This window comes from Coenobita brevimanus, chromosome 98, assembly GCF_032717465.1.
Source record: "Coenobita brevimanus isolate Jiangsu-jjx chromosome 98, ASM3271746v2, whole genome shotgun sequence".
Taxonomy (NCBI): domain Eukaryota; kingdom Metazoa; phylum Arthropoda; class Malacostraca; order Decapoda; family Coenobitidae; genus Coenobita; species Coenobita brevimanus.
In genome coordinates, this window is record NC_137051.1 from 37,733,583 (window position 1) to 37,749,036 (window position 15,454).

General features: G+C 42.5%; 1 protein-coding gene across 1 annotated transcript in view; it reads right to left on the bottom strand.

The window, feature by feature from the left end:
* LOC145414035 (G-protein coupled receptor GRL101-like) overlaps nucleotides 1-15,454 on the bottom strand; it is a 189,767-nt gene that overhangs the window by 93,737 nt on the left and 80,576 nt on the right. Inside the window, exon 7 of the mRNA XM_080283601.1 lies at nucleotides 15,192-15,276. Coding sequence (XP_080139727.1) covers nucleotides 15,192-15,276 — 85 coding nt within the window. The remainder of the gene's footprint in view (nucleotides 1-15,191; nucleotides 15,277-15,454) is intronic.

The following is a 15,454-nucleotide window of genomic DNA, read 5'->3' on the forward strand; positions in this document are numbered from 1 at the left end:
CTGGATGATTCTCTGCCACTGTATAATCATGCAAATATACCATACCATTATAAATTATGTATAAATAGAGTATTATTCATCTTTTGTGGTACTTGCATTCATCAGCAGTTGCAGAGAATCAAAGCCCAGACTGTGATTTCTACAGACACAATTCTTTACACATATTCTTCTTCTTATTATTATTATTATTTTTTTTAATGGGGATAGCGGGTCACCTTGGGGCAGGGGGTAAACGAACATTACCCAGGTATTCCTTTCGTGACGCGATGGTAACTTGAAGCGAGTGGGTGATGTGGCCCGTGAATCTCCTTACCTAAACAACTAACTACCTTTGTTGTCTAACTTAGCCTAAACTAGCTCTCTCTCTCCACGTTATATGCAGAGTTACAACAGTACATCAAGGTCAGAATATCATGCTAGTCACGAAGAGGTGCCATGGAAAGGATCTACAGCACAGTATTGTCTTATTCTGCCACTGAGCTTCGTGAAATAAGCCGCAAAAAGGCGAAAATCTAGGCCAAGTTAGAGTAAAAACGTAGTATCTATTCCGAGAACCCAGATCTCGCTTTCGTGCCTGCTCTGGAACGTATGAACTAGACTGGTTCTTGTGTCTGAGTGGAAAGTTAATGTGTCAAAGGAGAATGTAAAAGAAAGGACGCAGTGGAAGTGTTTAAGGAAGAGTGAAATTGGCTGTGGGTACCTGATATGATTACAAAGGGAGAAGCAATGTGAGTTAGGTGGTGAAAAAGAGTTTGTGACTGAGTTTGGGGACTGGAATAAGAATGGAAAGCCAGACAGAATGTGGATAGAAGTGCATATCTGAGTAAGCAAAACAAATAAGGAGGCAAAATAAATGACGAAGAATTGAAACAGACGGATGAAGTAACACTGGACAGGCGTATGACGAAATCTGCATCCCTTTTCTTTTTAACTCTGCCGTCAAGGGAATGGTGTCTGTCTAAAACACATTATGGGGAACATTTTGGTGTGAATCGTTTGACATGAACATAAGAACATAAGAAGAGAGGATAACTGCAGTAGGCCGGTTGGCCCATGCTAGGCAGCTCCTAGAAGAGTAACTGAACTACTAGAATGAGATAAGGATAGCAAAGAAGAAGGCTCTCCCCCGCCCTCCAAACCCTCCAGCCGAAGCCGGCAGGAAAAAGTCAGAAAGAACACCACGCCGTATAGAAAAACTGGCGTGGACATTTTACAGGAAAGTGTGAAAGGAGAATAGAGACTATCATAGTGTAACCTGAAAAGAAAATTTTTTTGAATCAGTATTGGTTATAAGATTTTCTTTATTCTATATCCACCCCTTATTTGTCATATGCTTATCTAGCCTATGCTTGAAACTCTCAATGGAAGAGGCAGCAACTACTTTACTAGGTAGCTTATTCCATTCGTCTACTACTCTATTACCAAACCAATTTCTACCGATTTCCTTTCTGAAACGGAATTTTTCTAGTTTGAAACCATTATTTCTAGTTCTATCCTGTATGCTCACTTTAAGTACCTTGCTAATATCTCCCTTATTTATACCATTCATCCACTTAAACACCTTAATTAAGTCTCCCCTTACTCTACGCCTCTCTAGCGAATGCAGACTTAGTCTTTTCAGTCTGTCTTCATATGACAGGTTCCGGACGTCATGTATCATTTTAGTCATTCTTCTCTGTACATTTTCTAACGAATTAATATCCATTCTATAGTAAGGACACCAAAATTGTACTGCGTAGTCTAAATGTGGCCTTACTAATGCTAGACAAAGTTTCAGTATTACTTTAGATGATCTATTGCTCACGCTTCTCGAAATAAATCCTAGGACCCTATTTGCTTTATTTCTCGCATTAATACACTGTTGCCTTGGTTTAAGGTCGTTACTAATCATAACTCCTAGATCTCTCTCGCATTCCGATTTGCTAATTTCTTTGTTATCTAAGCTGTATTTAGTATCTCCAATGGTCTTGCCTACGTTAAGTACTTTACATTTTTCAACGTTAAATTCCATTTGCCAAGTTTTAGACCATTTGGACAATGTATCGAGGTCTTTTTGTAAGTTATGGCAATCGTCAGTCGAGTTAATGATACGCCCTATTTTTGTATCGTCGGCAAATTTGCTGATGCTGCTATTGACTCCTAAGTCTAGATCATTTATATATATGATAAATAATAAGGGACCGAGTACTGAACCCTGTGGTACACCGCTAGTTACTAATCCCCAGTCCGACTTAGTTCCATTTATTAATACTCCCTGCTTTCGTCCTTTCAGCCAGGATTCTATCCATTTTAAGATATCGCCGTCTATACCGTGTGCTCGAACCTTTCTAACTAACCTTTCGTGTGGGACCCTATCAAAAGCTTTACTAAAGTCCAGATAAATAACATCGTAAGCTTTATCGCTATCTACTGCCTCATAGACCTCCGAGTAGAATGACAACAAATTTGTGAGGCAGGATCGTCCTTGCCTGAATCCGTGCTGACTTTCGTTTATAAGATTAAATCTTTCTAAGTGTTCTCTAATCTTATTTGCCAAAATTGACTCTAACATTTTTCCTACTATTGACATTAGACTTATCGGACGATAATTCGACGCAGCTGATTTATCACCCTTTTTAAAGATGGGCACTACGTTTGCGGTTTTCCACGCCTCTGGAACTTCTCCTGAACTTAAAGAGTCATTAAATAACGTTAAAAGTGGCTGACATAATTCTTCTTTGGTTTCTTTTATAATTTTTGTATATATATCGTCCGGACCTGGCGATTTTTGAGGTTTTAACTTATTAATTTCTTTCAATACGTCCTCCTTACTAATGGTTATTTTACTTAGAATATTTTCCGTATTCTCATGGTAAATATTTGCTGCTTGAGGGACCAGGCTTAGATTTTCCTTGGTGAATACTGATATGAAATAATTATTTAGGATGGAGCACATTTCTTTATCTTCACTGGTAATGTCACCTGATTCTGTTCTGAGTGGTCCTATCCTATCTTTATTTTTCGTTCGGTACATTTGATAAAAACCCTTGGGGTTTTCTTTTGATTCACTTGCAACCTTAATTTCATAACTTCTCTTTGCTTTTCTTATCTCCCTCTTGCTTTTTTTTGAAGTGTGAAAGATCAGTGAATGGATGTCTAACCCACTTCAAGGGAATTTCTCATGATAATTTTCCGACTGGCGTTCTTTTTCTGTCTCTGTCTGTCTGTCTGTCTCTCTCTCTTTATGCATTCGTGGGCGTAGCTTGATGATGACGATGATGAAAACGATGATAATGATGATGATGATGATGATGACGATGATGATGATAACGATGATGTTGCAGTGGCTCTGGCTCATCCGGACGTCAACCCAGTGGACTGCAGGCTGAAACTGGCTTTCTTTTTTTTTTTTCAGTTCACCATCCCTTTTCCGGGAGCGGGGGAGGGAGTTGAGGGACGTTTGTATAACCAGTCAGCGTGACAACCAGGTTATATCGGTGTCAGGCAGGCTATATTCCGGTTAGACTCAGGTATATTCCATGTACCTGAACAGAATTGTATGGAGATAGACAAAAATAAAACATGAAGCGTTGCCAAGGCACTGCAAACCCGTTCCCGGTGGTCATTTTAGTGCTGACGTATGAACACAACGGGATATGTGGTCAAAGATGTCACATAAAATTTCGATTAAATCGGGAGAAAATGGACGATTTTATGCCCATTTGAAATTCTAGGCCCAACCCCCATACCGCTAACCGGGGGGTGACCCCCCTGATGTAATGAGGCATGTTATAGGATGCAGATTTGAAAGATCCACCCTTAGGTTTGGCTTTCACGTCGATATGATGAATTTGAAAGGAGTTATGGCGAAAAAACATTTTTATTTTTTATTTTTTGGACCTACAGCCTGGGTCTTGGTTCAAATCGGCACAAAATTTAATATGCTGATCAGGTCATAGCCCATCATCCCTGTAATTTTAGTTAAATTCGCACCAGTAGTTTTCTCGTAAAGTTGTTAACAGACAGACAGACAAACAGACAGACAAACCGAGTGAAAACAATGCCCGTCCCCGGGCCCCTCCGGGAACGGGGAAGGGTAATAACAGACATACAGTGCGTGTGAATGGGTCATATTAAAATGTAGTACACACACACACACACACACACACACACACACACATTTATATAACTATCTACCTATTCATCTACCTATCGTGAAAAATAAGATTACCCTATGCATATGAGCAAATGGAAAAAGTCCTCCGGGGGGACACGCAAATGGAGGGGGTGGAAGCTAAGCCGTGGCAGGTGGAATGACAGGCAGGTAAGAGGGATCGAGGGGGGAGGGGGGTAGACACCTGTCGGCACCTGGTGAGTGTGGACGCGGACAGACACGACGGTGGAATGACTGGAGGGTATTTTATTCTAATTAGGTGCTGGATCACCGTGACGAGTGGAATGATTATGAATTGTGCCATAAATATTAAAGTTAACTCTCTACTTGTACAGGTGTTTTCTGTACTGTATAAAATAGATTGGTTTTACATGGAATACTGTACAAATCAATTAATTCTTGGCTTAAACGTTCACCGAGACAGTTTCTATTATTATTATTATTATTATTATTATTATTTATTTATTGCAGTTAAGGTCTCTGAGATGTAAAAAAATGTCTGACGTTAGCACAAAGGGAGAAAAAAAAATGCTGAGTAAGTAGAGTATTTTTCAGCCATTGAGATAAGACCAAAGTAACACCGAATCATAGGCTATTTATGCGGTTACAATCTTAACGCCGAATCGTAGGCTACTTATGCAATCAGGTGAATCTTAACGCCGAATCGTAGGCTACTTATGAGGTCAGGTGAATCTTAACACCGAATCGTAGGCTACTTATGCAGTCAGGTAGATTTCAACGCTTAGAGGGTGACTGAAAAAGGTTTGTAAACTGTTTAATTCCGGCGAGAGAAGAATATAATTGTCAAAGGTATCACTCAAGTCCTGCCCCATAAAGACCCCTCAGACTCTCTCTCTTTCACACACACACACACACACACACACACACACACACACACACACACACACACACACACACACCGCTAGGGGTGTTTATGATATGGCAGTGGGGGTCAATTTCACCTGGATTATATTACAGCCTATAATCACCTTCATAATTAACCCCTTCACCACGATGACCTGGGCCTGCATTCTCGTGGGGTAAGGAAGCTCCCTAACACCTCTTCCTAAGCGATTTATTTTGCTTACCTTACAATCCTCCTCTGTGTCATTATTCCTCTACCACCATACTTGTATAAAAGACAAAGGGATATTAACCAGCCGTATCCAGAAATAAATCGCTAAGGAAGAGGTGCTAGGGAGCTTCCTTTACCTCCGGGAATGCGAATCCTAGTTCAATCGTGACCCCGGTGGGCTACAGGATGGGGTTGCCCTTGTGCTGTCCATCCTCCTCCTTTCGGTGGATAGGGAAGGAGGGACGTTCATATAACCAGGTAGAGAAGAAGCTCGCTTAAATCGGTGCCACCAAGTGAAGGCGTCTCTCTCTCTCTCTCTCTCTCTCTCTCTCTCTCTCTCTCGTTAATAACTTCATACAACGAGCACGCGAAACATTAATCTCTCTCTCTCTCTCTCTCTCTCTCTCTCTCATTAATAACTTCACGCAAAGGAAATGCGAAACACTAATCTCTCTCTCTCTCTCTCTCTCTCTCTCTCTCTCTCTCTCTCTAGCGTTATTAAGTGCACACAACGAACACACAAAGCATTAGTGTAATATCGCTGAAATATGACCCGAGCATCAAATGATCACATGAGAAATATTACCGAAATGTGATATTCCTCCATTAAGTAAATGCTTCCATGGCTGCTGCTGTGCTGAATGATAGATAGATAGATAGATAGATATAGATAGATAGATAGATAGACAGAGAGAGAGAGAGAGAGAGAGAGAGAGAGAGAGGGTGGGGGGAGGAAAGACGCCAGCACAAGAGGAGTGCAAGGTAAGGTAATATCAACAGGTATTTCCAGCCATCTCCAATAGCCACCTGAAGTGATATTACAGATAAAATATTCAGAATAAATAAGCATACACGTTTTGCATATTCAGAAATTAACTCTTTCACTCTGACGACCTGTTTTCATTTTTTTTATTATCTTTAGGTGACCTCGAGAAAATTTTATCCAGACCAGGAGACCCTTTCTGAATTACAGGGGGTTACATAAGCCTTCAGTAACCCTTAGTAACCTTTCAGTAACCATCATTAATCTTCAGTTACCTCTTCTACACCAGTGTACCTTTTGGAACTGTGTACATCGAGACAGTACACAATAAAAAGGGATATTATGATTACTGTCTTTGAAGAACATTCATTAAGACAGTACACACAAAAAGAGATATTATTGATTTAGAAATATAGTTAATAATAGGTAATAACAGTGAGAGGTAAAATATTCCTGACACAGCCAATACCCAGGCCATGTGATTATGAATGGACGATGGGAGGGGACGAATGGTAAATGGGGAAATTGATAGATGGCCAGAGTACACGACTTAGGCAATTTGATGATGTGTTCTCTGTCTGTCTCTCCTCCATCTCTCCTCTCTCTCTCTCTCTCTCTCTGCTCCTAGTCCGTTCCCTTCCTTGCATGACAGCCGTCTGGTACTGATGCATCCCCACACAATTATATAACAAAAGATCTATGGATATCCACCAATGCAGTACAGCTTTCTAGTATATAGCATTACACATTCACTGATAACATTAAGTGATGAGACCTGCCTGAGTCGCACAGTGTCATGATATAAGGGATAATATATACAGCATTAATATACAGCGAAGAAGACTGATGAATAATACTTTTTTAATACTCCATTGCATGATACTAATCATTTTAACAATCTAGAGTTCACTTATTTTAGGTAGCTGTATCAATCTGTATTTAATCCACTGTATGGCTAGACCTGCTCTTCGGAGGGATAGTGATAGACTGAACACTTCCGCATGCTGACAAAGTACGAATGAGGAAGGAGGTTTGTAGAGAGTGTCGTGTGTGAAAATGGAAGTGTTGTGTTGGATATGTTTCTCTCTCTCTCTCTCTCTCTCTCTCTCAAGTGGGGAATCAATATTTATGTCCGAGACTGTACAATGACGCGGATATAGCTAAGTAGAGTTCATTCTTTTAAACTATACTCATTTCACTCTAACTTGGGCTAAAAATACCATCTCTCCTGCTTCATTGCTCAGTTGTGGCAATAGATTAACACTAAAATGTGGTGCTAGTCACGAAGAAGTGCCATGGAAAGGATGTAGAGCCGCAGCACTGTCTTTTTCTGTCACTGAACTATGTGAAATTACTAAAGGACGAAAATCTGGACCAGGTTAAGGTGAACAGACCATAGGGGGAGATTTTGGCCCTTTTGCAGCGAATTACACGTAGCTCTGTGGCAATACTATGGCTCTTCATCCTTTCCATAGCACTTCTTCGTGACTAGGATTATAGTGTATACCTCTTATTACAATTAAGTATTCAAGATAGAGAGAGGGTGATTTTACGCCAGGTTAGGGGGAAGAGAGTATAGTTTGGATACATGTAAAGCAGAGTGGCTGGTAGGGTAGTTCATGCAGCTCCGTAAATACAGCCTTCATTAACCCTCTCAGTAAAAATAGGGTCACCTGAACTAATTTTTAAAAAGTCCAAAAAAGACAAGAATTAATTTTAAAACACATGGAGGTGGTTTGGCCATGTGGAGAGGATGGAGAGTGAGAGACTGACGAAGAGAGTGTATGTGAGTCAGGTGGATTGGGGGAGAGGGAGGGGGGAGGCCAAGGATGAGATGGAGGGATGGAGTGGAGAGGTTTATGAGAGTCGGGGGTGTGAGCTGGGAGCAGGGCAACGAAATGGCGGGGGACTGGGCGACATGGAGGCGATTTGTTTGTGGCCACCCCTTACGGGATTAAGGCGTCTGGCAATAGATAGATAGATAGAATTTTAAAACCCTGCCATCGTAAGGAAAAGGATGATGCCCGGATGAGTGAACGACAAAAAAAGGAATGTTAAGAAACGGTACGCAGAATAAATAGCTTAGGAAGAGGTGCTAAGGAGGCTAACATCTAGAATACAGCTCAAAGTATTTGGTGAGAATTAAGTCATGTGAGAAATAAGAGTAAGACAGGGTGGAAGTGAAGTTAGCAGGGAGCGTTAGTGGACATTTGTGCTGGGAGGGGGTTGGTGATAGCCAATACCCTCTTCAGGCATAAAATGATACACAGGTATACATGGCGAGTGATGAGAAGGGTGGGTGGTGAACTGAATGAAAGGAAGGCAATGATTGATTATGTGTGTGTTGATGAAAGGATGCGAAGATGTGTAAAGGATGCAAGAGTGTATAGAGGTTGGGGGAGTGGACTTTCTGACCACTACTTGGTGGTGGCCAGAATTAGAATGCAAGTAAGATGGAGCAATAGAAGAAGGGAAAGACGTGAGGAAGGAGTAGTTGCAAGGAGAGTGGAAAGGTTACAAGAGGATGAGAAAAAGGCAGAGTATAAGAGAGAAGTGGAGGAACGATTGGCCAAATATGAATTGGAGCAGATGGGAGACGTGGAAGGTGTGTGTAAGATATTTACAGAAGAAATATGTGCAGCATGTGATGTGGTGTGTGGAAGGAAGAGAAGACGGAGGGGGGTGCAAGGAACAGCGTGGTGGACTGAAGAGGTGAAACAGGCTGTGGCACAAAAGAAGAAAGCATACAATGAATGGATGAGAAATAGGGGCGTGGAAGAAGCTGAGAGGCGGAAGAGAGAGTTATATGTGGAAAGGAAGAGAGAAGTGAAAAGATTAGTAAGAGAGAGTAAGAAGAGAGTGGATGAGGAATTTGGAAGGAATTTGAGTGTAAAGTGGAGGGACTGTAAGAAAATGTTCTGGAGAGAGGTGAAAAGAGTAAGACAGGGTGGAAGTGAAGTTAGCAGGGGAGTGAAAGATAAAAATGGTAGATTACTAGTGGAAAAGGGAGAAAAAGTGAGAGATGGAGAGAACACTTTAAGGAATTGTTGAACGTAGAGGATGGAAGTAATGCGAGTATAAGTGGCTGGGGAATGGCTGGGAGAAGGATGGAGATGAGAAGACAGGAAGAAATCAGTCGGATAGAAGTTGTGGAAGCAATGAAGAAAGTTAAATCGGGGAAAGCCCCAGGAATTGATGGAGTGTGTGGTGAAATGCTGAAGCATGGGGGAGAGATAGTAATAGAATGGAAGTGGAAGATGTGCAGATTGGCCTGGGAGGAAGGTAGAGTCCCGGAGGATTGAAAGTCAGGTCTAATTATTCCCTTGTACAAAGGAAAAGGGGAAAAAGAAGTGTATGGTAATCATAGGGGCATTTGTCTTCTTAGTATAATAGGAAAAGTGTATGGTAGGATACTTATAGACAGAGTTTGAGAAAGAACAGAGAAATTAGTTGGAGAAGAACAGGGAGGCTTTAGGAAGGGAAGAGGTTGTGTAGATCAGATATTCATTCTTAGATCTTTAGTGGAAAAGTTTCTAGAGAAGGGAAAGAAGTTGTATGCGGCTTTCATGGATTTGAAGAAAGCATATGACAGGGTGGATAGACAAGGATTGTGGAAAGTGTTAAGAATATATGGAGTAGATGGGAAGTTGTTGAATGCTGTGAAGAGTATGTACGATGGTGCGAAGGCTGCAGTGCGTGTGGATGGTGAACTAAGTGAATTTTTCTCTTTGAAAGTTGGGTTGAAACAGGGATGTCATGTTTCCATGGTTGTTCAATCTGTACATGGATGGGGTAATAAAAGAGGTACAAGGTAGGGTAGTGGATGTTGGAGTGGCCCTGGTGAGAGAGGATAGTGTCTGGAAACTCCCTGTACTGTTGTTTGCAGATGATACTGTGTTGTTGAGTGAAGACGAAGGGGAGCTGCAAGGCTTGGTGGATGAGTTTGGGAGAGTGTGTAAGAAACGGAATCTAAAGGTGAACGTAGGGAAGAGTAAAGTGATGGTCTTTGAGAGAGGTGAAGTCAGTGAATGTACAGCGAGGTTGGATGGTGAGGAATTGGAAAATGTGAGTACGTTTAAGTACTTGGGTAGTGTGATGAGTAAGGATGGAGGTTTGGAGGGTGAAGTGCTTGAAAGGGTACAGCAGGGAAGAAAGGCTGCTGGTTCTTTGAAAGCAGTGATAAGAAACAGGGAAGTGAGCATGGAAGTGAAAAAGTTACTGCATGACAGTATTGTGATACCAACTCTAACGTATGGAAGTGAAGCTTAGACGTTGTTGGAAGGACACAAGTCAAGAGTGAGAGCAGTGGAAATGAGTTATTTAAAAGGAGCCTGTGAAGTCACATGGAGAGACAGGCTGATGAATGAGGATATAAAGGAGCGTTGTGGTGTGGATGTGGATGTGATAGGAAGCGTTATGAGGAACACACTGAGGTGGTTTGGCCATATGGAGAGGATGGAGGGTGAAAGACTGACGAAGAGAGTGTATGTGAGTGAGGTGGAGGGGGGAAGAGGGAGGGGGAGGCCTAGGATGAGATGGAGGGATGGGGTGGAGAGGTATATGAGAGAGGGGGGTGTGAGTTGGGAGCAGGGCAGTGAAATGGCGGGGGACAGGGCGACTTGGAGGCGATTTGTTTGTGGCCACCCCAAAGGGGATTGAGGCGTCTGGCAATAGGTAGATAGATAGATAGAGAAATAAGAGAGACGGAGCAGGTGTGGGCAGCTGGGTGTGATGATTGGATGAACACCTGTCAATTGCACGAGGGTTATAAAGGTTGCTTATTTTTTAATGCTAGGTCTCAATCCTCCCCTAGAACACGACCCGAGAGTTTATATGACATCGAGGTCCCTTACTGTACCGAATAGGGACTAGGGGGAAACAAAATGAGTCCGCCAGTCCGATCGGTCCTAAAATCACACTCGGATTCTATCAGTTGGGAAAGGAACGCTCTAACCAATGTATCCCACAGACCGTAAACAGGAAGGGGCTGGAGAGAGGGGCGTGTAGGTGAGCTGTGGAGGATGAGCTACTGTTGGCAAAGGTATCCGGGAGAAGTTCAACCTCGTGGAATTAATGGGAAGGAGAAAAGACCAAGGTGCGGGAAGGGGGTGACCAAGCGTGAAAAACGACACACACAACCAGGGCAATAATATGCGTGAGTGTGGGTGTATCAGATCAGGAAGTGTATTCACTAACTCTCCTAAGCTTCAATTGTGTGTAAGATTCTTTCTATATACGCCTCTCCACTCACTAATATTCCTAGTTCCATCTACATTACCTGCCAACCCATGTTATGTCTTCTCTTCATTCTAACCTCTAATACTTTCTAGTATATTCTTCAGTGCCTGCCAGCCGTCTCTATAATCTGCCTTCTCTAGCCTCTACCACCTAATACCTCCCCGTTCCCTCTATAATTCTGCCAAGCTGCTCTGTCTAGTACTCTCTCCAAATATATAAATGTTAAAAACAAACTTCCGTCCTCTTCCAAGAACTTCACTACCAGACATACCTGCGTAACAAATACTGAATCAACACATCTCTTGTCCTCCTTCTGTGCAGCTTCCTCACACACACACACACACACACACGCATCAATTTTTCTGTTCTTCCTTTCACCATTTCCGCCAATACACCACACATCTTTTCTATCAGGTATCGCTAAAGTTCCATAGTCTCTCCTATCACCATTTTCTTTATACAGAGGATACACTAATAAATAGCTTCTACCTCTCCTGTAATCTCTCACGAACCTAGTTCATCTACACAGACAGCAGATCCAGTGTTTAACTATCCACCCCTCTCCACTAAACCATTTCTCCACTCACATCATCCACCCCTGCAACCTTTCCTGTCTGTATTTTATCATCTGAACACACCTCTCTCCTACTGAAATCTCTCTTTTTCCCACGTACACACACTCGTTCTCCCCCTAGTCTACCTCACCCCGAAGCTATCACGTTCAGAAATTGGTTGAAATGTTGGCTGGCTCTCTCCAACATCCAATCTCTTTCTGCTAACACTCTACCGTTCATTCCTTTCACTGCGCCGCTACTCTTACAACTCTAACTTTCCTAACTTCTCTGTAAACTGTACCTAACTTCTTTTCTGGACAATTCTTTTTTCTCTTTTGTCATTTGTTGTTAAAAGATTCGCTCAGATCATCTACTATATCTTTTCTTTTCGTTTTTGTTTCCCTTCTCTTATACCCTCTTCCTTGTCTCCTTCGTCATTTCCGCTACGTCTCAGCCATTCCTTGTAGGCTCAATTTTTTGTAGTCACCGCTGTCACTTTAACTCTGTGATAAAGTTTGAGATCAATATTTTTTTGTGCATTATTATTGAGTAGAATAATCTCCCGTAAATATAATTAAAGTCAACCTGCTGATAATCTTGACTACGTAACACAAGATAAAATTACTGTTACCCAATTAAGAGATATATAAATAGATACAAAATTACTTAACCCCTCAAAAAAGTGACCACCAATATTCGAATAATTCGTTTTTTTTTTTCTTCCAAGTTTTCTCTCTTTTCTTTCTTTATTTTTTTTTTTCTGGCACTAGCGTAGGGGTAACTGCCGCATAAAGGGTGAAAAACAGGTGCAAAATGGCGCGCTGGTGCGGGCAATCAGTGCTTAAAGATATTACCACCATTACTGCCACATACACTAATTTTGCCCTGGCTCCAATACAGTCCAGGCCCCGTATTCATAGCCTTTCCTGATGCTTACCTGTGTATGGAACTCTCTGCTTATAATTTTACCTTCCCTCAATACTCCCCATCTATCATTCAGCTCACGACCAAATGAGAATGAATATTAAGGGGATAGCATACGGAGAAGCACACTGATTTCTGATAATGAACTGCTATTGAGACTTCTTGATCATGGAACCCGGGAGAGAATCTTTATAAATATGGACTCCAGTGATGGCTTAAGTTAGTCTGGCGGAATGAGATGCAAGCGAGACCTAAATGTGGGTTGAGTCAGAAGCCTAACTGTACGAGGCTGGTGTGTGTGTGTGTGTGTGTGTGTGTGCTGGTTACGTGGCAGAGGTGGTGTACATTTAGCAAGTGTTTACCCTGAGTCGCTTCCATAATTACCTTCGTGTTATGACTGCAATTGATATTAAAGTGTGTAGGTAATTGTTATTGACTTGGTGGAAGTGAGAGTCTAATAACTATATAATTTACTCTGAATGTTATTATGCAGAGGGTGTCAGAAAAATTCTAACCACATTTCATGAAGCTATAACCAAAAATTGATGAAAATATTGGAAAAAAAGAAAAACCAACTTCACAGCATCTCCTGAAATTCGTGTTGGTGTCCACATTATATTTTTCTGTGAACTCTCTTAAGCGATAAAAATTCAATATTATTTTCACTTGGCTCTCGTGACATGTCCACGTTACTGGGACTGGATTGAAGTTAAATTTCAGTTACTATACAACGCGTGAGTTGGGTGAATCACACAAGGATATAAGCATGCGTAAAACTGATATAAATAATACGCTCAATTAACAGCAGGGGAATGAGTCGTCCTGATGAGTGACGTGTTGTGTGGTGTGAGTCGCGAGGAGTAACAGAAATCAAACAGAACTTGCCAAATACAGTACATCACATTGCTGTAATATTCACTTCACAATAGCCTTACAGATGATGGTTTTAAGAAAGGATTAGACGTGTGGTACCAAGTCTTACCAAGTCTTAAAGGATCACAGAACAGGGAGGTATCTGGCAACTTCCTCCCTCTCTCCCCCTCCATAATTACTCAAGGGCAAGGACAAGAGACAGCTGTGTGGAACTCAAGGCTTAATTACACCTCGAGGGTGACCTAGGAACCTTGTTGTATATTGCGTCGAGAGAGAGAGAGAGAGAGAGAGAGAGAGAGAGAGAGAGAGAGAGAGAGAGAGAGAGAGAGAGAGAGAGAGAGAGAGAGAGAGAGAGAGAGAGAGAATTAGTGTTGCATCTCCCTCCTTTTACCAGGGTTGTTTCAATGACCACCTTATTTTTTCTTCACTTTCTGCTTACATTCCTTCCCCATAACGGTGGACACGCAGCACCTGTCTACCGTCACACCCTCCCCCCGTTTCTGCCAAGCTCTCTAATGCAAGAATTAATTGATATTCTCAGTCCTTCATGTACATAACTGGTCAAATCTGGGATTGTCTTTCTCAATCTGTCTCTCTGTCTGTTCAGGCATCTCAAAAAGAATGTATTTTGATTTTGGGTCTTTGTTCAATTTTTTGTGGAACGGCCGACTTTTTACAGACTTTCGGCCTTCGTTTTTTTCACTCTCTCTGTTTGCCTGCCTGCCTGTCTGTCCGTCTGTCTGTCTGTCTCTCTCTCTATCTATTTGTCTGTCAGTTTGTCTGTCTCTCTTTGTCCCTCCTTCCCTCTCTCTCTCTCTTTGCCTGTCTGTCTGTCTCTTTCTATCTATCTATCTATCCATCTATATCCTCCATTCCTATACTCTCAGACTAAAATTCACTTTCCTTTCCTCTTTCAAACATTCACTCTCAAGTTTCATCTTAAACACATGACTCAATTTTCCTATTGGTATGCGACTGACACTTCTCAAAATTACTATAAGCTTATGTGTCTGGCAACCAACAACTCGCTATTGGTTTCCATCTCTATAGCCGTAAATATCATGATGAGTAATTTGTCAACATTTGCAACTTCCTGATCTGGGCAGACGTGGCAACCTTGGGACACCTTATTTTTCCTCTGTTAATTGCAATGTCACAGTCTCTCTCCGATGCCCTCATGCAAAGTCTCGTCTCCCTGTCTCCGTCTCACCCTGCCCCATACAGAGGTTGGCTTGGTTCTTCCTCTCTGCCACTCACATCATCTGGCCTCGTCCCACCCTCCCTGCTTTCCCCTGCCACTCACATCATCTGGCCTCGTCCTCTCTCCCTGCGTCCCCCTGCCACTCACATCATCTGGCCTCATCCTCCCTCCCCCTGCCACTCACATAGTCTGGCCTCGTCCCACCCTCCCTGCTTCCCCCTGCCACTCACATAATCTGGCCTCGTCCCACCCTCCCTGCTCCCCTGTCGCTCACAATCTGGCCTCGTCCCCCCTCCCTGCTTCCCCCCTGCCACTCAGATAATCTGGCCTCGCCCTTCCTCCCTGCTTCCCCCCTGCCACTCACATAATCTGGCCTCGCCCTTCCTCCCTGCTTCCCCCCTGCCACTTACAGCAGTTGGCCTCGTCCTCGCCGTGCAGACAGTCTCGCTTGTGGTCGCAGCGGAGGTATGGAGGCAGACAGCGGCCGTCCCCACACTGCACCCACTCATCATCATCACCATCACCATCATCATCATCACCATCATCATCATCACCATCTCCCCGACACCGCTCATCATCTACAACACAACCAAAGGATAATAATTAAAACACAGACATATAAACAACAACAATAATAACAACAACAGCAGCAGTATGTCTAGTCATTTGCAAC